General features: G+C 34.9%; 1 protein-coding gene across 4 annotated transcripts in view; it reads left to right on the forward strand.

The window, feature by feature from the left end:
* Positions 1 to 27,050, forward strand: part of DNAJC3 (DnaJ heat shock protein family (Hsp40) member C3) — a 90,141-nt gene that overhangs the window by 19,819 nt on the left and 43,272 nt on the right. Inside the window, exons 1-3 of one of the 4 annotated variants that reach the window (XM_074299370.1) lie at positions 5,365 to 5,547; positions 21,644 to 21,899; positions 25,711 to 25,821. In XM_074299370.1, the coding sequence (XP_074155471.1) occupies positions 25,755 to 25,821 (67 nt within the window). In that variant the 5' untranslated portion in view covers positions 5,365 to 5,547; positions 21,644 to 21,899; positions 25,711 to 25,754. Of the gene's footprint in view, positions 1 to 5,354; positions 5,548 to 21,643; positions 21,900 to 25,710; positions 25,822 to 27,050 lie in introns of those variants that run through there. The other 3 variants (XM_074299369.1, XM_074299371.1, XM_074299368.1) reach the window with 3 other exon arrangements.

A 27,050-nucleotide genomic window follows, 5' to 3' on the forward strand; every position in this document is an offset into this window, starting at 1 on the left:
ATATATATATATATATATATATATATATATATATATATATATATATATATATATATATATATATATATATATATATATATATATATATATATATACATGTCCAAACAGTTATTTTGCTGTACAACTTTGAAATAGTGTACAATTAGCCTGTGAAGGAAATAAAAAATGCAGGTGGACAAAAATAGGAGTATTGGGAATTCTATGTAGTGGTTCATAGTCATCTCCCAGAGTTCTTTCACTGGGTGTAACTGGTTCAGTTCATTACTGCTCTATTGGAACTGATTTGGTTCATCTTGTTGTTGAAGAGGGCAACATCCATCAGAATTGATCATAATGTAGTATTGTTGTTGAAATATATAATGATCTCCTGGTCGTTTCACTCAGCATCAATTCATATAAATCTCTCCAGTACTTTCTGAAATCATCCTGTTGGTTGAAATGACCCTTTTCAATAGAGAAGACAGACTTGGCTAATAGGGAATTAGCCAAGAGAGCACCCAGCTGCTGTCCTGATTCAATTATTATCTGGCTCAAATGAACATCTTTGGCTACTAAAAGTACTGGCAAATGGGTCTGCTAGGCCACTATCACTGTAATCTAAAAGAGAATTAAGAAGAGTTAAAAGAAAGTTTGGAAAAATTCAAGCACTGTCCCAATTAAAAAAAAAAAAGAGCACAGAGTCTGAGTAGAGATGAGCTTGATCTCAATTTCTTTAGTTCTAGAGTGAATTAGTAAAGAGATAGTGAATATCTAAAGAAATTAGAAATTATAATAAATGAACATGGCTCCATAAAGAACATCTAACTGCTAGAATAACTTTATTCCTCTTTTTGGCAGGGTTACTAAACTGGAAAATAATGGGAATACTGCAGATAGACTGTAGTTTACTCAAATTTGAAAAAAAAAATAGTATTTGATAAAGATTTTCTTACTTACGGAAACAATGTAAAAATTGTGTGTGTGGGAGGGTGAATGAAGATTTGGAACTGCTTGAATAGATGGATGCAGAGAAGCATTTATTGATTCAGTGTAATCTAGGCAGTTTTCTAATGGAACATATCAGCAATTACTGTGTAACATTTTTTATCAATCACTTGGATAAAGGTAAAGGTGGTACATTTGATCAAGTCAACAGATGACAATTGAGAAGGAAAACTACAGAAGATGCCAGAATCGGGATACAAAATGGTCTTGATCTAACCTTGATTGGAAAATAATATTAAACAGATAAAATGCATTCTTTCATTTGGGTTCTAAAAATAAACTTTGTAAGTGCAAGATAGCTGAGTTAGGATTAAATAGGAATTTGGGAAAGTTCTGGTGGTTTTAGCTAACTAAATAAGCTCACTATGTTGGCCTTATGTTTTGTGACAACAAAAAAGGTAATTTAATTTTGGGCTCTATACTGGAGGAATAGCTAATGTGAATGAAATGATATCTCTTGCCGTGGTCAAACTACATTAGAAATACTGTGGTGAATTTGGAGGGCCACAGTTTGGAAAATTCTTTGTAAAACTGGAGAAGTCCAGAGGCAGATAACCACGATGGTGAGAGGCCTTAAGTCTGTGCCATATGAGAACTATTGAAGATTCAGTTTGGAGTTTGGAGAAGAAACATCTATCTTCCAATATTTGAAAGGATCATGTGGAAAAAAAGACCAGATTTGCTTATTTAGGCATAGAATGCAGAATTGGGTGCAATGGGTGGAAGTTACAAAGAGGTAAATTTAAACATCAGGCAAAAACTTCCTAAATATTAAAGTTATCCAAAAACCAGAATGGACAGGAGGAGGTGTATTCCCCTCTGCTAAAAGAAAGTCTTCAAGCAGAACTATCAGATGTTAAAAATAGGGATTACTTTTTGGGTATGGGTTGGGCAATGTGGATGAGTGGACTACAAGGTGGGCCTACCCTTCCCTTCCACTGTTCTTTGAACAGGTTCCTTCCAACTCTTAAAATTGTGATAACATAAGAAATGCCATACATTGCCATTGTTCATGTAGGAATTGCCTCTAAATATTACAGTTTACTTTAATAGTTCATTATTAGTACATCGTTCATGACTTTATGCCCTTCTTGAATAACTATTAATACTGTGACATTTATTTGAATAGCTTTTAACATAGTTTTTACCTGGAGGTATAAAGTAGTATTTAAATTTGGGAAATAAACAAGGACTGTAGCTACTTGGAAAGCAACAGGTGTATGTATGAGATAACGAGCAGTGAAGGCCATTTGGAAACATTACTTTTTATAAATAGTTTAAATGCCAGAAAATTGTTTTCCATAGCACCTAGGTATTTGTTTTGTGATAAGTTGAGGTCAAAGCCTTGAATGGACAGTAATATGCATGGAGAATTTTCTTTAAAAAAAAAAAAAAACTTTTTTTTTTTTTTTTTTATTGTAGCTTTTTATTGACAATTACAAAACCTTTTGTTTTAACTCTTCCCCTCCCTCTCCCCACCCCTTCTCCCAGATGGCAGGTTGGCCAATACATGTTCAATATGTTAAAGTATAGATTAAATACAATATATGTGTACATGTCCAAACAGTTGTTTTGCCGTACAAAAAGAATCGGACTTTGAAATAGTGTACAATTAGCCTGTGAAGGAAATCCAAAATGCAGGCGGACAAAAATAGAGGGACTGGGAATTCTATGTAGTGGTTCATAGTCATCTCCCAGAGTCCTTTTGCTGGGTGTAGCTGGTTCAGTTCATTATTGGAGCAGAATTTTCAAATGTAGGAATGTACCATTCTCAAATTTTGCCTAGAATCCACCAATAATATTTTGCCCTGGTTTATTTGTCCTACTTTTTATATATTATATTACATATATATTATAATTTTAATGGACAATTACAATAAATACATAAATGAGAACAAATGAAAAATAAGAGTGCATAAGTTTCCATTATTTATTGACTGCTAAACATGAAAAAAAAAATCAAAATGATATAAATATCAAACTTCCCAACTGGCTCTCTAAAACTTTAGCAAGTTCTTAGTACTCAGTAAACAAATTTCACCATGTCCAGACTTCTAAATCCTATACTTTTATTTCCAATTGAAGAACCCTTTCTTAAGACTCTAATAAGATCAAACCTGAATTGATCATTTTAGGTCTTTCCTCAGACTTTTAAAAATTTTACTTTCTTAATGACAGAACTGCAGTAAATATTTCAGAAGCAGCATAAGTAACATTTTCTGTTCTCTTAATGACTAAGTATCTGATTTTCTTGATCGTTAGACCATAGTATCACATTGGATTGATGTCACTAACTTAGACTTGGCTCATCTTTAAGTTCACCTGCTACTTCTCTGTCCACTTACATAATTTGTGGACTACTCTTAAATCAAATCAATTAAATTGAGTTCAGATACCCTGAAACAGAAGAATTCTCTAGCATTTTGATGCTTTAAACCAGGGGTCCTCAAACTACGCAGCTCAAGACGTTTATGCAGCCTGCCAGGTTATGGCAAAACCAGACCGGAAGTGACGTTAGACCTAAACTCCTTAGCAACACACACTTCCGGCACTGGGCTGAGGCGGCAGACAGAGTGTTCTGCCCTCCAACAGTCTGAGCGACAGTGAACTGGCCCGTATTTTTAAAGTTTGAGGACCACTGCTTTAAACTTTCTACCACTATTAAACTAATGACCAGGGGTATCAACTTCAAGCTTGTAACCAGGTATTTTTCTTGCTTACTTCTTATTTTAGAGGGGGCAGCAAGATGCAGTTAATCTGAAAGGACAGAGATCTGCTCCTTCAAATCTGACCAAGCAGTTTTCTAGCTATGTGATGCTGGACATGTTTGCCTCAGTTTCCCGTAGTGAGGATGAAACATTTGTTAAAAAAAAAAAAAAATTGTACAGCAGGTATGACAGTACCTAGTACACAGTAGGTGCTAAATAAATGTCAGCAGTTATTATATTGTCATCTTGAAGAAAATCACAATCTCAGCCAGCGTAATTAACAAATTAATTAACAAAAAGTAAACTACCTTATATAAAGATTTGATTCAGATCTGTCATTTCACTTGCAGAGAAAACTTTCAGAATGAGAAAACTTCCAACTTGGTCCTAAAGGTTAGCAGTTAAGCGCATACTTACATAGCCAACAACTCAATTTATTAAATGTTATTATTAATTTAATTAAATGTTTATTAAATTCTGCTAAGCATTGTATGTGCCCCACGATAAGTAATATCTGCCAGAAGTGGATCTCACAACACAAACAATACACAGGCTGGTGAACCGCAAGCAGTCAGTTTTATTACTCAGATTCATTCCTAGTTTGCGCTTCCTAAAGTTCCCCACCTCCTGCCCCTTTACTTTTTTTTTCCTCGGTTGCTCTGGTTACTAAGGATGCAAGGACATTTTTTTGGAAGGGAGGGAGATCTGATTCTACGAAAACTTTACCGGCAAATATTAGCCCTCTGGTCGCCCTGCTAGCTTTTCCGTCAAGGGCACCCACTGAACAAGCCCCTTTTCCAGGGCGCTTTGGTCTGTCCGGGTCAGATTCCCCCTTCAGGGGCTGCTGTATTTATTTTCAAGTCTTCCGGACTTGCATCATCTTGTATTCATGATTCTCCTCCCTCCTTCCAACTTCCATCAAATCCGATCACTTTGCTGAGCATCTTACCCTTCCTCTCCCTCCATCGATCTCCCCAACTTCCGGTTACTCTTCGGTTCCGCAGTTGTGTCGGCAAACAAACTAGCACAGCAGGCGAAAAAGGAAAGAAAAGCAGCCTCCCCCTCCCTCCCGCACACGTGCTCACTCTGGGCTTAGCGTTTCAGCCTTTCACTGCCTCAATTTCCTTATGGTGGAGGAGCAGAGGTTAGACTGGAAGATCTCAAACAGCCCCTTCCAAGTTTGAGACTCCGGCGCTCACTCCCACGGCTCCTCTGATCGATCCTTTGAATCATTTCTTCCCGAACATCACCGGAAAAGTGGGACTAGAGGGGGCCACTTCCCGAAAGCCAAACGAGGCTGAACCGAGAATTGGAGCTCCAGAGAGCGCCTCAAGCGCATGCGCCTCCAGACCCGCCCCCGCCACTTTGCCACTCAAATTCGCCTTCCAGGGTTCTCCGTGGGCTCTTTGGCCCTTGCCTCCAGCCACTCCCATCATTCTGCCTCCAGGCCGAGCCAGCCTTAGGGTTCCCTGACAGCTCGGGGCTGGCGGACGCCTCTGCGTCTCGTGCTTCCACGTTATCCTATCAGAGGAAGGGTGGGGCTAGGGCCTCGGCGGCCTATCAGCGCCCACCACGACCCAAGCGAGGCCGCTTAGAGGGCGCCCTGGAAGCACGCGATTGGACGGCGTCAGGGACCCGGGGCGTAGCGGCGTCCGCGGTCCTGCCCCTTACTCCCGTCACCAGCCGTGGCCCGAGCGGCTACAGTGGCCGCGGGAGCTGGTCAGTTCCCGCACTCTCTTTTCGTCCTCCTCCTCCTTCTGAGTGCCCTCGGCCATGGTGTACCTCGGCTCCATGACTAACCGGCTGAGCTCGGTGTTTCCCTTCCTGCTTGTCCTGGTGGATCTGCAGTACGAAGGTGAGGGAGACCCTCCGGCCTGGGGTGACTGTGGCGAGCCGGGCCAGGCCCTCAGACGGCTTTCCTACTTTTATCTCTTTCTCCTCCCTCCCCCGGCCTCGGAAGGTGCGGACCGGTGGAGCGGGGCTGTCTGCCGTGGGGGTATTTGCAGCTGTTGTTAGGTGTATGGGGTGGGTCCGTCCCGGGATGAGATACGGCTGAGCTGTTGTCTCGAGCTCATGGTTTATGATCTCCATACTACTCCAGTACCACGTCTTCCCGCCCCCTGGTCGCCCTCTGTGGATTCCGGGGTTGGGGATCCAGGTGTGGCCTGGGACCGTGAGTGGAGACTCTCCATATCACACTTGTCTATCTTGCTGCCTTACCCCTAGTAGCTAAGGAACCTTAGCTCCCCCCCTTCGGAATCTGGCACGCTGGGATCCCTTTTCTCCACGAGAGAGGGGGAACTCTTAGCGACACTCTCCTCTTGGCAAAGAGAACTGTGAGCGGAGCAGGTGAGCGAAGCTCGGGAGTGGGTGGGTTGACCCTCCCTAGACAAAGTTTCACTGGGGGCGGGGCAGGGGGGCGGCTAGGTAGGTATGTACCTACCTTGGTGTCTATGTTGATTGGCGTAAGTGTAACTTCTCACCTAAGTTTAAAAGCAGTTGCTATATTGGGGGTGAATGGGAAGGGTGCCCTGGGGCTTCTATGAGATCTAATTAGCCTAAGAAGGCTAGTTATTGGTCCTCAAGATTCTAAATGTAGTGATGTTGTTTATGGATGGTTCTTTGACCTCTGGATTAAGGGATTAACCGCATTTTTTTTTTTTAATGGTTGTATTGTTGTCAAATAGGTTATGACTACGTAAGATAATGTTTAAAACCAAGCTACTGGGAAAAGAGGCTTAAAAAGGCACAGAAGTAGTCTATAAAACTAGTACCCCTAGAACTTTATAAATGTGTGAGCATTTTACTTTTTTTTTGCTATTTGAATACCATAACATTGGATAGCAGAGATATTGAATTTATCAAATGTTGCTTCTCGGTGAAAGCTAAAATTTATTGCGGGAAAAGTAATAACTTTTAGAAAAGATTCACTCAACATCTCATTTTTATAAGAAGTTCAAAAAACTTCAAAATTGAAAAGTCTCTCTTCTTGAACAGAAAAAGAGGACATTTATAGAAAATAGGGCACAATATAAAAACAAAAAAACATCTTAGAGCTTTTGAATAATCTTGAACAAACTACATGTGTGGTGTGGTAAATCAAGTGCTTCACCAATTTGCCTCCAAATATTTATCAATCAGCAAGGTCAACTTTGTAAAGCCATTTGGAAACTTTAAAATACTATATAAAATTAGTTGATGAGAATTATTATTTTGTGGTATTGTAAATGGTAGTTTTCACTTTAATGGTTCACCTTCAATTAGCAGTATAACTCTCAACACATTTTGATTGGGAGTGACCTATTCTTTTTTTTTCCTTTTTTTTTTTTTTTTTTTTCCCCTGAGGCTGGGGTTAAGTGACTTGCCCCGGATCACACTGCTAGAAAGTGTTAAGTGTTTGAGGCCACATTTGAATTTAGGTCCTCCTGACTTCCGGGCTGGTGCTCAAGGGAGTGACCATTCTTAAAAAGAAATCCAATTTAACATGTATAACATATTGGATTGCTTGCTATCTAGGGGTGGAAGGAAGGAGAGGAAAATCTGAAACACAAGGCTATGCAAAGGTTGATGCTGAAAAATTATCCTTGCACATGCTTTGAAAAGAAAAAGCTTTAAAAATTTTTTTTAAAAAAAGCACATTAAAAAAAGGAAATCCAAGAGGACTATTCCTAGAGGAATTCACTAAAGAATAAACTTTCTTTTTCTCAGTTTATACTTATAGGGGAAATCTTATGAAAAACAATGACATGTTACAATTTGGGGAACTACCATTAATGTAATATGGTTGACTATATTTCAATTTTTAGAAGCTTTAGAAAAGTCTAGTGGTAGCTTTCAAATGATGTGCCAACTTTTTTTTTTAATAGCTTTTTATTTTTCCAAATACAGACAACATGCTTTTGGAAAATCTTGTGTTCCAGATTTTTCTCTTCCTCCCCCCATAGACAGCAAGCAATTCAATATAGGTTAAATGTGCAGTTCTTCCAAACATATTTCTTTATTTGTCATGCTCCCCAAGAAAAATAAGAACAAAAGGAGAAAAAAAAAAAAAAAAAAAAACATAAGAGGAAAAAACCCAACCAAAAAAAGAAAAAAAAAAAGTGAGTTCCCTCACCTGCTCTGCTCACTATTTCCTCCACCAAGAGGAGGAGGTCTCTAAGAGTTCCCTCTCTCACTTGGGGAGGAGGGACCTGAGGGTGCCAGATTCTGTCAAGGAAAGGGGGAGCTAAGGTTCCTTGGCTCCTAGGAGTAAGAGGTAAGCAAGATAAAAGTAAGTAATAAATAAATAGTAAGGTAAAAAAAAAAAAAAAAAAAAAAAAAGTATCCATAGTTTTCTCTCTGGATGCGGATGGCTCTTTCCATCACAAGTCTTTTGGAATTTATGTGCCAGCTTTTTAAAGACCCGTTCTTATTGCAAAGTTGAAACTAGAAGGATCTTGATTGTTATTTATAAATAACTGTTGCTATTTTTTAGACTATTTAGGAAACTGAGTTAGTTGCTTTACTCCCTAGAGGGAGTAAATTGGAAAATTTATAAATTGGAAAAACTAGGAATATATAATGAAGAGTGTTTTAAAAAAATTAATTAATTTATTTAATTTTTACAAAAATTTTATGCATAGGTCATTTTTTAGCATTGACAATTGCAAAACCTTTTGTTTCAACTTTTCCCCTCCTTCCCCCCATCCCTTCCCCCAGATGGCAGGTTGACCAATACATGTTAAATATGTTAAAGTATAAGTTAAATACAATATATGTATACATGTCCAAACAGTTGTTTTGTTGTACAAAAAGAATCGGACTTTGAAACAGTGTACAATTAGCCTGTGAAGGAAATCCAAAATGCAGGCAGACAAAATTAGAGGGATTGGGAATTCTATGTAGTGATTCATAATCATCTTCCAGAGTTCTTTTGCTGGGTGTATGCTGGTTCAGTTCATTACTGCTCTATTGGAACTGATTTGGTTCATCTCATTGTTGGAGAGGGACACATCCATCAGAATTGATCATCATACAGTATTGTTGTTGAAGTATATAATGATCTCCTGGTCCTCATTTCACTCAGCATCAGTTCATGTAAGTCTCTCCAGGACTTTTTGAAATCATCCTGTTGGTGATTTCTCACAGAACAATAATATTCCAGAATATTCATATACCACAATTTATGCAGTCATTCTCCAATTGATGGGCATCCACTCAGTTTCCAGGTTCTGGCCATACACAAAGGGCTGCCACAAACATTCTTGCACATATAGGTCCCTTTCCCTTCTTTAAGATCTCTTTGGGATATAAGCTCAATAGCAACACTGCTGGAGAAAAGGGTATGTATGCACAGTTTGATAACTTGTTGAGCATAGTTCCAAATCATTCTCCAGAATGGCTGGATGTATTTACAATTCCACCAACAATGTATCAATGTCCCTGTTTTCCCATATTCCCTCCAACATTCTGCATTATCTTTCCCTGTCACTCTAGCCAATATGACAGGTGTATAGTGATATCTCAGAGTTGTCTTAATTTGCATTTCTCTGATTAATAATGACTTGGAGTATCTTTTCATATGGCTAGAAATAGTTTCAATTTTTTCTCTGAGAATTGTCTGTTCATGGTGACCATTTATCAATTGGAGAATGGCTTTATTTCTTATAAATTAGAGTCAATTCTCTATATATTTTGGAAATGAGGCCTTTATAAGAACCTTTGACTGTAAAAATGTTTTTCCAGTTTTATTGCTTCCCTTCTAATCTTATCTGCATTAATTTTATTTGTACAAAAACTTTTCAATTTGATATAATCAAAATTTTCTATTTTGTGAGCAATAACGATCTTTAGTTCTTCTTTGGTGGTCATAAATTCATTCCTCTTCCACAGGTCTGAGAGGTAAACTATCCTATGTTCTTGTAATTTATTTACAATCTCATTCTTTATACCTAGATCATGAACCCATTTTGACCTGATGTGGGTCAATGCTTAGTTTCTGCCATACTAATTTCCAATTTTCCCAGCAATTTTTGTCGAACAGTGAGTTCTTATCCCAAAAGCTGGGGTTAAAGAGTGTTTTTATGAAGACTACTTTTATTAAAGTTTTCTTTAAAAGATTTTTAATTATATTTGGTTTCTTTTCTTTTTGAATTTTGAGTATCAAATTCTCTGCCTTCCTCATGCTTTTATCTACCTATTGAGAATGTAAGCAGTAAATTATTAAAACCTGTATTAAGTTATAGTTTTTTTAAATATAAGAAAAATAAAATGAGAAAATTATGTTTCAGTTTGTACTCAGAATTCATCAGTTCTCTTTGGAGCAATGGATGGCATTTTTTCATCATATGTCCTATGGAGTTGTTTTGTATTGTTGTATTGATCAGAATAGACATATCTTTCACAATTATCATTATAATATTGCTATTACTGTGCAGAATTTCTCATTTCTCACTTCACATCAGTTCATATATTGTCTTGTAATATTTTTCTGAGATTATCTGCCTTGTCATTCCCCACATTATGGAGTATTCCATCACAACCATATGCTACAACTTGTTCAGTCATTCCCTACTTGATGGATATCCCTTTCATTTCCAGATTTGCTACCTCAAAAAGAGCTGCTATAAATAATTTTGTACATTTAGCTTTTCCCCTCTTTTCTTTGATCTCTTTGGGATATATACAGAGAAGTAGCATTTCTGGGTCAAAAGATTTTATAGCCTATTGGATCTAGTTCTAAATTGTACTTCAGTATTATTATTATTATTGGACAGTTGGACAATAATTGGATAGAAGAATTGTACATGTTTAATATATTTGGATTACTTGCCTTCTAGAGGAGGATTGGGATGGGGGTGGGGAGAAAAAAAATTTGGAACACAAGGTTTTGCCAGAGTGAATATTGAAAACTATGCATATGTTTTGAAAATGAAAGCTTAAAAAAAAAAACCCTCCCCCCCTTTATGGTGCCTTTTTGTAAAATGTAACCTGATTATTCTTTTAATTAGTTCTTTTTCTGCTTTTTTAACCAATTTTCTTCTGTTTCTTCTTATAGAAAGTCTATTTTGCTTCAAACTACTGCTTCTCTTACTCTTTTATCATTCTTTATCATTCCCCTCCTCTTTTTTCTTGGTGCCTTCTCCTCCTTCCTTATTGGCTAAGTTATATATTCCCTCTTTGAACCAATTCCAAAGAGAGTTCATAGTTCAAGCATTGCCTGTCACTTCCCTCCCCTTCCCATTTTCCCTTTCAGTATAAAAGCTCTTCCTTGTGCATCTAATTTATGTGAGAACATTTCCCCCATTTTACTTCCCATCTTCCCCTTTTGCCAATGCATCCCTCTTTCTCACCCCTTCATTTTTTTTGGCGACCATTCTACCATAATCAGCTCATATCTGTGCTATCTATAATTGCTCTAATAATGATAATAGTTCTTAGGAGTTACACATATCATTTTGCCAAATAGGAATGTAAGCAGTTTAACTTTATTGAAATCCTTATGATTTCTCTTTCATATTTATTTTGTTTTGTTTTTTGCTTCTTTTGAGTCTTCTGTTTAAATGGCAAATTTTCTATTCAGTTCTGGTTTTCTATTCAGTTCTGAAATGTGTGAAAGTCCACCATTTTACTAAATGCCCATTTCTGCCTCTCTGAAATTATATTCAATTTTGCTTCTTATCTCTTTAGTTCTAGGAATTCTTGTGGAACTTGGGTCTAATTAACATTTTTCTTAGAGGCCTTGGTCTGTTTTCACATTGTTGTTTTCTTCTGAATTTGTCTTAGTCTTCCCATAGTAGCTTTTTATGATCAGTTTTTTGTTGTTGTTTGCTCTTGTTCCCTAATATATTTCTTGATTTTGTAATTTGTTAAAATTGGGCTTGGCTCATCCTTTGGGTAGAGAGGTACTGTGCTGAGCTTCAGACATTTTTATTCTGGTTTTTTTTTTTTTTTGTTTTTGTTTTGTTTTGTTTTTCCAGAAATAGTTCTGGGGATCTGCAAATTTTTGGTGCTTTCAAGGTAGTCAAGAGTATAAAATTGCTGGTCAAGAGTGTGCTCAGTTTGATTGCTTTTTGGGCATTTTTTCATATGAATGTAGACAGCTTTAATTTCTTTGTCTAAAAACCTCTTCATATCCTTTGCTAATTTGTCAATTGGGGAATTACTTGTATTCTTCTAAATTCAATTCTCTATATACTTGAGAAACGAAACCTTTATCAGAGACACTTGCTGTAAAAATTGTTTACCAGCTTTCTGCTTTTCTTCTAATCTTGGTTGCAGTGGGTTTTTTGGTGCAATATAGTTTAATATGGTCAAAATTATCCATTTTGAATTTCATAATGCTCTCTATCTCTTCCCTTTTCCGTAGATCTGACAGGAAAACTATTCCTTACTCTTTAGGGTATATTTCCTATAATGGGAGCCACTACAAATAGTTTTGTGTTTGTGTTTGTGTGTGTGTGTGTGTGTGTGTGTGTGTGTGTGTGTGTGTGTGTGTGTTCTTTTCTTCTCTTTTCAGTCTCTAGGATTGTAGAATTAGTATCCATAATCTGGGTAACAGGTTTTGGAAGTTGAGTAGCTTTTGGACCATAGTGCTAAATTGCACTCTAGAATGGTTGAATTAATTCTCAACTCCACCAACAGTGCATTAATTTCTTAGTTTTCTCACATCCCCTTCAACATTTGTCATTTTTATTTTCTGTCACATTAATCAATCTAATAGATGTGGGGTGATATCTCAGAGTTGTTTCATTGTACATTTCTCTTAATCAATATTGATTTGGAGCATTTTTTTCATATAGTAATGCTTTGGCTACTTTACCTCATACTTGACCATTTTATAAATTGGAGAATGGTTCTTATTTTTATAAATTTGACTAAGTTCTCTATATTTTTGAGAAATGAGGCCTTTTTCAGGAATACTTTTAATTTTTTTTTTTTCATGGTAGCTGTCTTTGTATTTTCCTCCATCTATTCTCTTACTCTTCCTTTCCTTGTACTCTGACTATCCTCAAAAGTGTTTTGTTTCTGACCATCATATTCCCCTTCTATCTATACATATTCTTTCTTACTGCCCTTATAATGAGAAAGTTTAGGAGTCACAAGTATCTTCTTTCCAAGTAGGAATATAAACAGTTTAATTTTGTTAAATTCCTTATGATTTCTTTCCTATTTACCTTTTTTTAATGCTTCTCTTGCAAAAGTCACATCTTTTATTCAGCTTTGCTCTTTTCATCAGGAATGCTAGAAAGTCTTCTATTCCATTGAATATGAATTTTTTCTCCTGAAGGATTATACTTGTTCTTTTCTGGATAGGTGATCCTTGGTTGTAAACCTAGCTCCTTTCCCCTCAAGAACATCATATTCCAAGTCCTCTGATTCTTTAATGTAAATGCTGCTAAATCTTGTGTTATCCTAACTTTGGCTCCATGATATTTGAATTGTTTCTTCTTGGCTGCTTGCAATATTTTCTCCTTGACCCGGAAGTTTTTTACTTTACTCATTGTTCCTGGAATATCATAACAATTCATTGAATTTTCTTGCAACACATTTAGACTTTTTCATGATAGTTTTCAGGTAGTCCAGTTGTTCTTAAATGATCTCTCTTCAATCTGTTTTCTCAGTCACTTGTTTTTCCAATGAAATATTTCATACTTTCCTTAATTTTTTCATTTTTAAAATTCTGTTTTGTTGTTTCTTGATGTGTTATATTAGCTTCAATTTTTAAGTAATCATTTTCTTCTGTATAACTTTATATCTCCTTTTCTATTTGACCAGTTTTGCTTTTTAAAGTATTTTTCTTCAATGAATTTTTGTGCTCTTTTCCCATATGACCAATATCTTTTCAAGACATTTTCCTCTTCGTTGGATTTTTGTGCCTCTTTTATCATTTTAGCCTATTCTTTTTTTTTAAAGTTATTTTCTTCAGTATTTTTTTGTAACTCTACTAAGTGGTTCATGTTTTTTCATGATTTTCTTTCTTCACTCTCTTTTCTTTCCTTAATTTTTCCTCTTTTTGATTTTGAAAATCAGTTTTGAACTTATCCAGGAATTCTTTTAGTGTCTGAGATTAATTCACTTTTTTTTTTCTTTCCCATTAGTGCTTTGGATATAGCAGTTTTAACTTTTTTGGGTTTTTTTGAGTTTCTGTTTTAATCTTCCTTCTCACCTTAGTAACTTTCTGTGTTCAGGGTGTTTTTTTGTTTTGTTGTTATTGTGTGTTTTTTTGTTCTTTTTCTAAACTATTTTTTGATTTTTAATTTTATGTTAAAATTGGATTCTGTTCTCAGGGTGAAGGGGACACTTTCCCAACCTTGAGTTTTTTGCGCAGCTCTTTTTAGGGCAGTTCTGGGAGTCTGGGAGTTTTCAGTTCTTCCAAGGTGGTGTGATTTAAAAAAAAAAAAAAAAAAAAAGTTTCTACTATTCTCCTGGCCTGTGCTCTTATTTGTGAGGAACCATAAGCACTGCTCGTTTACCACAGTACTTTAAGCTCCAGTGTACTAGTGCTCTATCTTGCTTTGACACTGTAACCTGTATCCTTATATGGGTAATGTAAAAGAGTTCTTCATCAAGTGCCAATAAAGAGACTCCATTCTCATTCTGGTGAGATAGACCTTTCCTGCTGATCTTCTAAGTTGTCTTGGACTGAAAAATTGTTTTAGTTCTTCCTTTTGTGGGTTCTGCTGCTCTAGAATTTGTTTTGAGGCATTAAAGTTGTTTGGAAGTAAATTTGGAAGAGCACAGTCGAGTTTTTCTTTGCCATCTTGGCTCTACCTTTGGATTTTAAGTTTTTGACAAATAATTTAAATATAGCTTTTTTACATGGTCTTGTCAAATTTGTGTTTGATTCAAGAGTAAAATTTCAAGGCCAATAGAAGAAATTATTGGTATTAAAAAAGATCACTTTTCTGTTTTCCCAGTAGAGCCACCCCTTGCACAGGTAGCATTAATGAAAATAATGAATATTTCTGCATTTATGAATGTATATCTCATTTGCACCATAACCCATTCTTATTTTGCCAAGAGGTGGGTGTGATGTATATGCATAAACCTATGTGTGTAATATATTTATGTAAATGTGCATATGTATGTATGTGTGTATATATATTATATTTTAATAATATTGGTTTTTCTTTGTAACCCTATTTCATTTTATGCACTTAAAAATATTCTATGAAAAAGTTAAAGATTTTCCTAGAATGCCAAAACATTCTATGACCATCTCTCTCCCCTCCCCTCAAAAAACTTAAAAACTCCTACTGTGGGAAACAACTTAGTCTTTGTGAACTTGCTGGAATGTTTTGATTCTGACATCAAGCATTTACCAGACCTTATAGATGTTGATTGACTTTTGTAGCCTTCCTCAGTCTGATTCATCTTTCCCTGGTTTTGATACTGACCACATTATGACTATTTCTCTAGTCATCTGATCTTCTTTCTTTAGAGTCTCCTTAAACTTTTTTACTGTTTATCAAAGCTTTTTTAAAAAATAATCTAATCTTAGTAAAAGACTTTAAACATTACACTTCTCATCCTTCCTGTGGATTGAAATTATTTATAATATAATATGTATAATGATAATATAAATATTTATAAATGTTTAATATAGGAATACTTTAAAATATATAAAATCTGTTGATTACAGAATCACAAAGAAAACCCATTATACTGAAATACAGTTAGCAGTATTTTTTTAAAAAAAATTATGGCCTTCAATTTAACAAGCTCTTAATTTTAGAATGGGGCAGCTAGGTGACACAGTAGATAGAGTCTGGAGTCAGAAAGACTTGAGTTCAAATTTGGCCTCAGACACTAGATAAGTCATTTTATCTTGTTTGCCTCAGTTTCTTTATCTGTAAAATGATCTGGAGAAGGAAATGCCAGACAATGTCAGACAATTCTGAAAAACAACTAAATAACTTTAGAGTTATATAGTTTGTTTTTATCTAACAATAGTATATTGTTAGATAATCTATCTAGTATAATCTGACTCCATAGGAAGAAATCCAAGAATAAATGACTCCTGTATAGCTTTAAGTATTGCAAAGTATACAATAATTACTTGATCATATTTTGAGAGCCACAAAAAGCCTGTGAGAGTTTTAGTCCCCACAGTTATCTTATTTCCATTTTATAGAGGAGAAAGCTGATATTCAAAGTTTAAAGGACTTGCCAATGCAGCAGGATTTGAATCTGTTTAGCACCTTCTGTATCATGCCGGAGATAATTACCTCATTTAAATCAAGAAGAAACAAATTCAATAAAATAATATTGCAGGCAAAAATATCCTGAGTTTTGTTTTCTTTTTTATCTAAATTATATTTTTATTTTTCAGATGAAAGGTACAGAATTAGTACAGAATTAATATAATGAAAGAAAACATTCTAACAAATAATTTCATATACTCACTTTTTTATAGCAAGGTTGCTGGACTCTTCAAATTCCAAGCATGTAAGAATCTATAGATGAAGGTTTCTTGCAAAATGTGTACAGTATTGTACTGCAATCCCTTTACTACTATTGCTAAATGATTTATAAGCTAATCACAATGGTAGTACCTACACTGATATACACACAGGTTACTAAAGATAGAACTATTATGTGTTTAGTCATTTAATGCAACACACCTAAATGCACTTTTCCCTAGTCAAATTAGCCTGGTAGGTGTTTTCTGTTCATTAAAGCAGGAGCAAAATAATGATGACAATATGTTAATAGTGTGTATTGCCTCACTACTTTTAAAAATAGTTCATTGGTTATAGTGATGTAGTTAGAGTATTTTTTAAAAAGGTGGAAGGAAATGATAGTAGGAACCTAATTATTAGATTGTCATTAAGCTTTAATTTAATCATTGTCATTATCAAATGAGTGATCTTTCTTTTAAAAAAATGAAATTAATGTATTTGGGGAAGTGAATCCCATGTATATGTTGAACTCTGATCTTGATCAAACTGTTTAACCTCTGCTAGCCTCAATTTATCTATATTTTGAGTGGAATTTGGTCAACATAGGCTGTGTTTTCAAACTTCTAGGAGATCCTTTGATTTTTGATTCTTTCAGTATATAGCATTTAAGAATTATAAATCAATTTAGAAATTCAAGTCAAATTGAAAAATTTCCATTGATAAAATTCCATGTGTGTGGTGGATTCTGAAGTTAAACCACTTGACAGTGCCAAGGACTTTGGTGGGGTGGCAAGAACTTTCTGACCAGTTCTCAGATCCCTTTCTTCTCTCTGGCTTAAGAGCTCCCGAAACTACTGCTACTTCTGACTTTTTTTTTTTAATTTTAATAATAGCTTTTTATTTTCAAAATACATGCAAAGATAGTCAACATTCACCCTCGCAAAACCTTGTGTTCCAAATTTTTCTCCCTCTCCCTTACACAGCAAATAATCCAACATATGTTAAACATGTACAATTCTTCTATACATATTTCCACATTTATCATGCTGCACAAGAAAAATCAGATCAAAAAGGAAAAAAAAAAGAGAGAAACAAAACAAAAACCAAGCAAACAACCCTGAGTTTTGTTTTTAAGGGACAAATAAGAAATCTCACTCAACCCTAGAAATCAGAAGAGAGAACTTTGAGGACTCATTTTGAGAATTTGGAGTGAGAATCTGACTGTAATGCTCACAAGGAGTTTGAACATCTTTCCTGAGTGGTTATACTAGAATGTCAGTCTTATGTTTAGCCTGTGGGGTTGGAAAAAGATGAAGCAGAATGCTTAGACTATTAGAAATGATGAAAGTGTATAGTTTTTAGGAAGAAAAGTTACTTAGTAAGGTCTTTCTAGCAATAGATGAGGGAAAGGATGCCCAAATTAATTTTCATGCTTTCATCTCATGATTGTAATCATTCCTCATCTATCTTTTACAAACTCTGATCATATTGCTTCCTTCCACTATAGTCAAATTAGAGTATGCTGTTCTACTTTTATGTCTTTGCTAATTATGTACTGTATTAGGACTTACAGTGCCATGGTACTTCCTTACATTCATATTCCACAGTTCAATCAGTTACCAGTTGTTTTAAGCACCAAAAATGCTTCCAAAAATATTTTGGCATGCATAAGACATTTCTTACTGCCTTTGACCTCCTTTGGGTATGTGTATATTTTTAATGGCATCACTAGATCAAAGAATATGAACAGTTTAATTTTTTTAAAAATAAGGTTGATTGATTTAATCAGTTTAGTAAGGTTGATAGAATGATTGTACTAATTCACTACTCAACTAATAATATATTTAATGTGCCTGTATTTACATAGTATCCCTGCACCCAACATTATATTATTTTAATCTTTTATTAGCTTTTTTAGTCTGGTGGTTATTATGAGTATAACTTAAGAGTTGTTTTAATTTTTGTTTATTAGTGATGTAGAACATTTAGAAAATGATTGTTTTATACTTTGTATTTCTTTCAAAACTATTCAGGACCTTTGACCATTAATTTATTGGAAAATAGCTCTTAATCTTGTGTGTATGGATGGGTGTGTTTACTATGTATCTTGTGGATTATAAATATTTGATACAATGCTTTGAGTTTCCTTTATTCTAGTTTTTTTTTTTTTAATACAAAATGCTTTAATTTTACATAAAGTAGTCTATTTTACTTTTTATAATCCTCCCCTTGTTGAAAAAGAGAGATGTGGCCCTAGTGATAGTGCGAGAGAATTTAAAGCTCGTTAAGTAGTCATAACCAGTGTTTCCCTATAAATTTTTTCCCTAACTAGAAATCTTAAAGATAGAGGTACTGTCTTTTATTTATTTTTTTACATTTAGCTTGCGTATTTATTTGGACCTATTTGTGACAAATGCGTATTTATTACATTATATTTTGTGTATTGTGTGTATGTATGTACATGTGTACATACATAAAACGTGTATTATAAATTAAATTATGTATATATTTATTTTTAACATATGGTTTAAATGTTAATCTAAAACTTTTTCTGTGAAACTGCCATTTTCTCAGTATTTCTTCAGTATAGTCTTTCCTCTTAGTAGTTGCTTAGGTTCAGTCATTTCAGTTGTGTCTAACTCTTTGAATACCCATTTGAGGTTTTCTTAGCAAAGATACTGGTTTGCCATTTCCTTCCACAGTTCATTTTGCAGATAAAGAAACAAAAGTAACCAATATTAAATGACTTCTTCAAGGTCCCATAGCTATGAAGTATCTCAGGTCACATTTGAACTCAGACTTATTTTTCTGAGATAACTGACTCCTACCTGTCCTTTCACTAGTGGAAGACTTCTTAAATAATTTTTGGTGTCACAAACTTAAGGCAGTCTGAAATCTGTAGATACCGGAGTATGATATTTTTAAATGTATAAACAAAAATATATAGGATTACCAAGGAAAACAGCTATAATTCAAATACAATTAAGTTTAAAAGAATGTTTATGGATCTCGGTTAAAAATTCTTCTGCTTGATAGTTTTTGTTCTTGGGTTTGTTAAAAGTGCTGTTATCATAAAACCATAGAATTTCAGAGATAGAAGGTACCTCATTGGCCATCTATTTTAGTCTGTCACTCCAAACAGAATTTGTTTTACATCATACTTGACAAGTGGTCATCCAACTTTTGTTTAAAGACCTCCTGTGAGGAGAATTCATTACCTCTTGAAGTTACCCATTCTAATTTTTTGAGACTTGTAATTTTTTTTTTTATTATTATATAGCTATTTTTTTTTTTTTTTTATTTACAGGCTATATGCATGGGTAATTTTTCAGCATTGACAATTGCAAAAACTTTTGTTCCAGTTTTTCTCCTCCTCCCTCCCACCCCTTCCCCCAGATGGCAGGTAGAGCAATACATGTTAAATATATATGTATACATATGTATGTATATGTATACATGTCCATACAGTTATTTTGCTGCACAAGAAGAATCGGACTTTGAAATAGTGTACAGTTAACCTGTGAAGGAAATAAAAAATTCAGGCGGACAAAATAGAGTAGTTGGGAATTTTATGTAGTGGTTCACACTCATTTCCCACAGTGCTTTCACTAGGTGTAGCTGGTTCAATTCATTACTGCTCTATTGGAACTGCTTTGGTTCATCTCATTGTTAAAGAGGGCCACGTCCATCAGAATTGATCATCATATAGTATTGTTATTGAAGTATATAATGATCTCTTGGTCCTGCTCATTTCACTCAGCAACAGTTCATGTAGAGACTTGTAATTGTTAGAGGTATATATACACACACACACACACACACACACACACGTATTTTTAAACAAAACTAGATCTCCTTATTTTTTTTTTTTTTATCTTTCCCTGGCTGAAAGTGCAGGAGTTATTCTTGAATGTGGTCCCATCTTGATTTGCATGGAAACTTTGTACTTCTGTGTTTCTGCCTTGTATCAGTTTGCCCATTTTAAAATATCCTGGTGCCCTCCTGTTTCCAGAGTCTTGCCTTATTAATGCCAAATTTAGTGCAAATACTTGCTCTGCTTATCCCCCTGCAGTTCAGAATTGAGCTCAAGAGATCTGAAAGTCTCAATCCCCTAGATCAGCAGGAATTACTGTACAGTGTCACCATACCTAACCTTTTTATAATTTCTACCCAACTCTTTTAGTTTTCCCTTCTTTCTTTTTCAAGTGAGATTCCTTCAAAGAGTTGATGATAGCTTTCATATGTTCTTTAGTTTTCTCTTTTTCAGGCTAAATATTCCCAGTTTTTTCAACTAACACATGTGGCAAATATTTGAAGTGACTTGATATATGCTTGTCCTCCTCTGTTCTTTATCTTCTCAAAGACTTCTTTAAATCGCAAATCTTGGAACTGCATGTCATATTTGAAATGTGTTTTGACCAGGACAGAATATAGTGAGATAATCACATTTTTATTCTTGGAAGCAGTGTATCAGGTTAGCTTCTTTCTGTTAAATCATGTTAAATTTTCAATCAATTAGAAGGATATTCCCATCTAATCTTCCCCTACTCCCACCTCTCATTCTTCAGAAGAAATGCTATCCAATTACATCTCTATCATCTTGTAAAGTTATTTTTAGAACAGAAAGACTTTGTGGATCTCCATTAAATTTTGTGAATTCTGTTTTAAAACGTAAAGTATAAAACTATGAAATCCTTTTAAACTGTCTTCATAGATTTGGCTTAATACTCTAGCCTGTCAGGATCTTTTTGGTTACTGATATTATTATCCAGTTTTGTATCATCTGCAAATTTGACAAGCATGTGAAATACTAGGGCCAGATATTCTAAGTGTAGTCACTTCGGTGCAGAAATCAATAACTTTCTTTTTATAAGTCTCTTTATAAGTTTCAAATTCATTTACTTGTATGACAGTAAACTCAGAGCACCTTTCTCTATTATTTTTTGTATGTGTGTATGGAACAGTAATAGGGATTTTATAAAATATAGGTATATCATGTCTACAGCATTTCTCTGATCTGATAATCCTGTCAAAAACAGGAAATGAGATTAGGAGTGACATGACTAACTCTTGAAACAATTTTGGCTGTTTGTTGTCAGTGCTTTCTTTTTCTAGATATTCTCTAACATCCTTTTAATAATACATTCAAAATTTTCATATCACTCGACTTTAAGACTAGACTTATTCTTTGCTACTTCTCTATTGTTTTTCCCTTGAGATTCTTTACCTTTTGTATTTATATTTTCCAGTTTTGAAAAGTAACCCCATTATTAGTTGAACACGTATTAAATCTGTAAACTAGTTTGTTAGTATTTTTTTAATCAGTCGTGTCTCTTTTTTCTGTTTTTATGTACAGTAGGAATAAGAAGATGTAATTAATTAAAATCTTTTAATACTATGTTGATTTGATTGTGTACAGTGATCTCATATTTGGAATATCTATAGCTAAGTTAAGTTTTGTAAATAATTTCTTTTCTAAAATCTCGCCTCTTTTTTACCTCTTGAGATTTTCTAGGGAGCAGTTCCCAGATCCAGACCTGAGACTTCTGTTCTCTGTCTTTCTTCCAGGGCTCCACTGCTCTGTAAATTATTCACGGACCTGACCCACCTCATATTGCCAGCTCCTGTTTTCTGATTTGACTCCTTTTGGGCCTGAACTTTTGTTTGCTCCTGTCTTTTGAGAGGCAAGCCTCCTGGATCTCACAGGATTCAATATCACCACTTGTCACATGTGAACCAAGGACTCTCAGCAGTAATTATTTTCCTCCTCACCAGTATACTTGTTTCTATTCACTAATAATCCACATGAACTAATTTCTCAAAGGTTAATACTTCTATCTTTTCTTAACCTCTGCATTCCAATGGTTCATCATACCTTAGGCATCAGTGTTTAAAGCTGTTTCTCAATCTGACCTAACATACCACATTATATCTGCCTAATGTCTCACAATGTGTCCTCTATAATGCCTGTTCCATAGGTAAAGAACTTGTTTTAATCGTAATCTTTTCCTTTTTTCATTCCTTCCAGGTTTCAGTTGTTAAGATTTTCTTTCCTCTTGATCATAAAGTATTCCTGGCTATTCTTTTCACTGCTGAGTGTACTTTCACTCATATTCCCCAACTCACTGATTCTGGTAGGGGTGTTGTGACATTGCTTGTTCCCAGTTGCTATTTCAGTCTCTTCCCTATATAACACTAACTCAATAACCTCTCTGTACTTTGAGATTCTTCCTCTCCATTGATGTGCTGATATATATTTTACAACTTGCTCTCTGAAAGAAATGTTTATACAGCATACTTTAAGTTTAACCTGGATTATTAACATTTTCTTCATTGCTAAAGTCTAGACAATTATTTGCTGTATTTGCTCATTTCCAAAGTTCGGTGCTCGCCCTGAAAATTTAATAATCACCTCTCTCTGGCTCCAGTACATCCTTAATTCTCTATATTTATCACTAAATCAGATTCTGGTAGCTGTTATCTATTGACTCCTAGGACATTTTCCTTCCCTCCTCTATGAGTTCAATGTGTAGCTCACAGTTTTTTCTCTACCTCCCTCTGCCATCCTAATAAAAGGGGATTTCAGCATACTTATTATATGCCTCAGGTCCTTAGACCTTTCTCCTCCTCTTCTTCCCTTCCTTCCTCCCTCTCTTTTCTTGCTTTATTCCTTCCATTCTTTCCTTTGGTCCAGATAGGTATAATACCTTAAAAGCTTTTTTTTTTTTTTTTTTTTTTTTTTTCTTTTTTCTTCTTTCTTTCTTTTAGAACTCTGAACTGGCTAGATTTCTTTCTTAAGGACTCCCTGCTTTAAACCAAAACATGTTGGCCTTAGATTGGCCAACAGTAGGTCTCAGGTCATGTCCCTATTGGTCATTGTTTGGGTTTTGATTGGCTCAAGTGCTAATAGCAGATTTTATTTATTTATTTAACTAGTTGGGGGGGGGGGGGATAACAAACATTCTTTGCCTCAATTTATTTGCCTTAATCACCAAATGAGTGTGGCTTCAATCAAGCTGAGACCTATTGAAGATCTTATCTTAGAAAGGCCAAGGTCTCCCACTCCACCTAGGGCCATCTCCAGTCCTGATCTATTCTTGGCCACAGGAACTAGATGACTCTGAAAGTAATGCTGGTGACCTTTCATAATCCTTCCTTGTGGAGATGTAAGCCCTTTGTATCTAGGTTTGTAGTTCCATGTATGTTTACCCAACTCAAGTCTTTTGTACCTGTCCTGGTGGGCAATAATAATTTGTTTTTGTTCCCCTGTGCAGAGCTACAAACAGAGACCCTCCTGGAGTCCATTCTAAGTTCAACGATCAAAAATTAATTCAAAATAAAAAATCAGTAGTGAATATGAGGTGTTTTTGGAATTGCTTGCCTATGTTGCACTATTCATCTTCATTGCAGCCTTGGTTCTGAATACTCAATATGTACGCTTTGCATTGCACATGAAACTCTTTGACTTAGATTCGAGGTGGGGATCATATAAAAATTTTTCAGGTGAAAAGTGATGGCAAGTAGAAGAAGTTTAAGAAGCTGTGTATTATACCACCTTGCTGCTTCAATCTGTGAACATAAATTTTTTGTTTTTTAGTCATAAGTTTTTTAAGGGCAAGAATCTTACTGTCTATATTTGCAAGAAGTAACACAATAAAATTAGAAAATGTAATAAAAACATGAGAACAAAAAACCATTTGTTAAACCTGAGCCCATAAAAACAATATCTAAAAGATACTTGGAATGCTGAAATGGATTTCTGCTTTTGTTGACTTGCAAATTCTGCTGGCGATTTTTATGTTGTTATATTTTTATGTAGTTATTATGACGATTGATTTTTATCATGGCATTACAATATTACTTTATTATAGGTGTTGTTGCCTTTTTCTTTGTCCATATTTTACTTCTCAACATCAATAACTTAAAAAAGTAAATCACGCTATAGTTTTATAAAGATAATGACAATGTATTGAAACTCATGGGATATTGACTATATAGTTAATAAAGGAAAATATCTTGATATGAATTAAATGCTAACCATATGTCAAGAAAGAACAGTGCTAAGCACTTAGTATGCAAATAAAAAAATGAGGCAGCCTTTGTTTCCAAGGACCTTACTTTCTAATTAGGAGAAATAACACATTGGGGACAGGGGATATGGAAAGATCTATTTGGGACAAGAAGACCTACCCAAATTGACTACTCAGAGATAACTCATAGAAAGCAGAATTATTTATTAGAATCTTGAGAAGCGGACCCATTCTGGTCTGCGAACCAAATTTCACAGCAGGATAGGGCCAGAGCCTTCCTTGAAAATGATTACAGCTTTTATACATTTCAGACAAAGAACCTCCAAAATCCTGCCCACTATATGTTGTGATTGGTCACATAAGTCTACTGTACTCTTTGGCCATGTTGTCCAATGGAATGCTGTTTAGGCCTTATCTAAAATTACGTGATTCTGGAGAAGCGGAAACTGAGGCCTAATAGGCTAGGTCTACTTAGTAAACAGTCTCTGATCAATATGTGCTGTAAGTTCTTCACCCTTTTTCCACACAGACCCAAGAGCAACAGTGGGACAAATGATCTTCTACCAACAATTGCTGGGAAAAGAATAGTAGTCCCTTACTTCAGATGGACATAGTTTTGAGGAGTGGAACAGTTAAGCAAGCTGTAGTTAGAAGTGTGGCCAATATTTGGAACAACATGGCTAGAGTAGAGATATATTCATTTATTTATTGAACAAGTACTGTAAACACATATTTGTGTGTACATAACCAGACACTAGACCATGTATTTCATTGGTATTCAATGTTAATACATCTAGATGCAGGTACTCAAAATGTTGATTTGATCCCCTGAGAATGGTTTTCAGGAAGATTTGAACTAGATACAAATAAGATGAAAAGTCATGTATAGACTGTAATGCATTTCATTGGAAGACTGAGGCCTTATATTCATCAGAATTATTATATTATAGTAAAGAGGTGAATTTACCTTGAAAAATAAGAAAGGTCAGGGTTTGGGGAATAAGAAGGTGAAGAAATAGAATGGAGATACTTGAGAAAATGATGATGATGATAATGATGATGATAGGAATGGCCCTGGATCTAGAGGGGCATAGTAGAGGATTTCTTCTCTTCCCCTCCCCTCTGCTCCTCTATTTACCTTTGGCACAAGATCTTGAGAGTCATAGGCAGTCTGCATGAGAGGTTTGCTTTATTGCTTCAATCAAGATTTTACTTTTACAAAGTCCAAGTTGATTTACTTATTAATAATACTAACTACAATTGTTATTTGTTTAAGCTTCCTCTTAAGTCTACTTTTCTTTTATAGCCTGGTAACATTTTTTCAGATTGGAGTACATTCTAAAAATTTTGTATTTTACTCTTTTTGGACTGCAAATGGAGTATTTCTTAGTTGTAGGCTACTTTCTCTGGTGGTTTGAAACTCATTTGCATTGATCTTTTTGTAGTTTTCCCATGTGAAATCTTGGCATGTGACTCAGGATTATTTTTGTGGAAGGAAGGGAGAGGTATTTTTTTTTTCATGATTTTGTCCCCAAAGCATGTATTTTTGAAACTATCTTTTATAAAGTTATAATTATGGCTAAAATATATCTTTTGTTGTTTTAGGTGCAGAATGTGGAATAAATGGAGATGTTGAAAGACATCTTGAAATGGGCAAGAAATTATTGGCAGCTGGACAACTAGCAGATGCCTTATCTCAGTTTCATGCTGCAGTAGGTTTGTATCTAAAAGCAGTCAAGAGTATTATTGGGGCCCTAACAGTGGAAGATTTCTCAGGTTATCTAATACTTATAATAATATGACATTTTAGATTTCACTTTTTTTTTCCTCATTAGTATTTTATTTTTCCAAATACATGTAAAAATAGTTTTCAATGTTCATTTTTGTAAAACTTTGTATTCCAAATTTTTTTCCCTTTGTCCTTTATATTCCCTTCTCAAGACAACAAGCAATCTAATATAGATTAAATATGTGTTATCCTTTTAAACATATTCGCCGTGGTAGTGGTCTGGAAGGGTAGAAGAGGCAGAGCAGAAGATAATACCTATAGGACTTTAGGCTTTGGTGTCAGAATAGATGGTCCATGTGACTGGACAGAATAGAGTTGAAAACTATTTCCTATCAGTCATCTGAGCAATGAGACAATCCACTTGCTTGGCAAACTGGGCATGGGGTTAAGGGGATAGGAAAGATACCTTTAGTGGTGTTGGTGATATCATCTAGCCTTAGATGGGTTTTATGGAGCCTGCTGAGGGTCATTTTCTTTAAAACATTTTTGTATTGATATATTTTGTTTTTATATAATCTTCATTTTCAAAAATATCTTCTCCCTTTCATAACCCAGTGAGCCATTACTTTTTAACAAAGAAAAAGAGGAAAAAGTGCAGTTCAGCAAAACTAACCAGCATATCACCTGAGTTTGTCTGACATCATATTTTGTGTTCCTTCCTTATAGCTCTGCACCTCTATAAGAAAGGGAAAGGAGATGCATTTTTCTCATCTCTTCTCTGCAGCTGAGCTTGGTTATTTTACTCATTAATAGTTTTTATTTTTGTTGTTAATATTTACATTGGGTTAATTAATTATTTAATGAGAACATAATTTTAATAAGAACAAGAGTTTAGTAATTCTTCATACAGGAATTATTCAAGTTATCTGACATCCTTAGAGTTACATATTTTATTTTTGGACATTTATCCCATAACTGAGGTTTTAGCCCTTACCAGTACTTCTTAAAAATGTTCATTTTTTTTTTTTGTGTGTGGAAATCTTTGATTTACTACCTAATTCCTTTTAATTTTAGAATATATTGAAAAAATATATAATCTCTTGGTAATTTAAGGTCTTTTATTATTTATTTATTTATTGTTTATTAGTATTACTGGTTGCCTTGTGCCTTCAGGGAATATTAAAGGAAGATGGTATGTTCGTCCCTATGCTCAGTA

The sequence above is a fragment of the Sminthopsis crassicaudata genome, chromosome 3, assembly GCF_048593235.1.
Source record: "Sminthopsis crassicaudata isolate SCR6 chromosome 3, ASM4859323v1, whole genome shotgun sequence".
NCBI classification, from domain to species: Eukaryota; Metazoa; Chordata; class Mammalia; order Dasyuromorphia; family Dasyuridae; genus Sminthopsis; species Sminthopsis crassicaudata.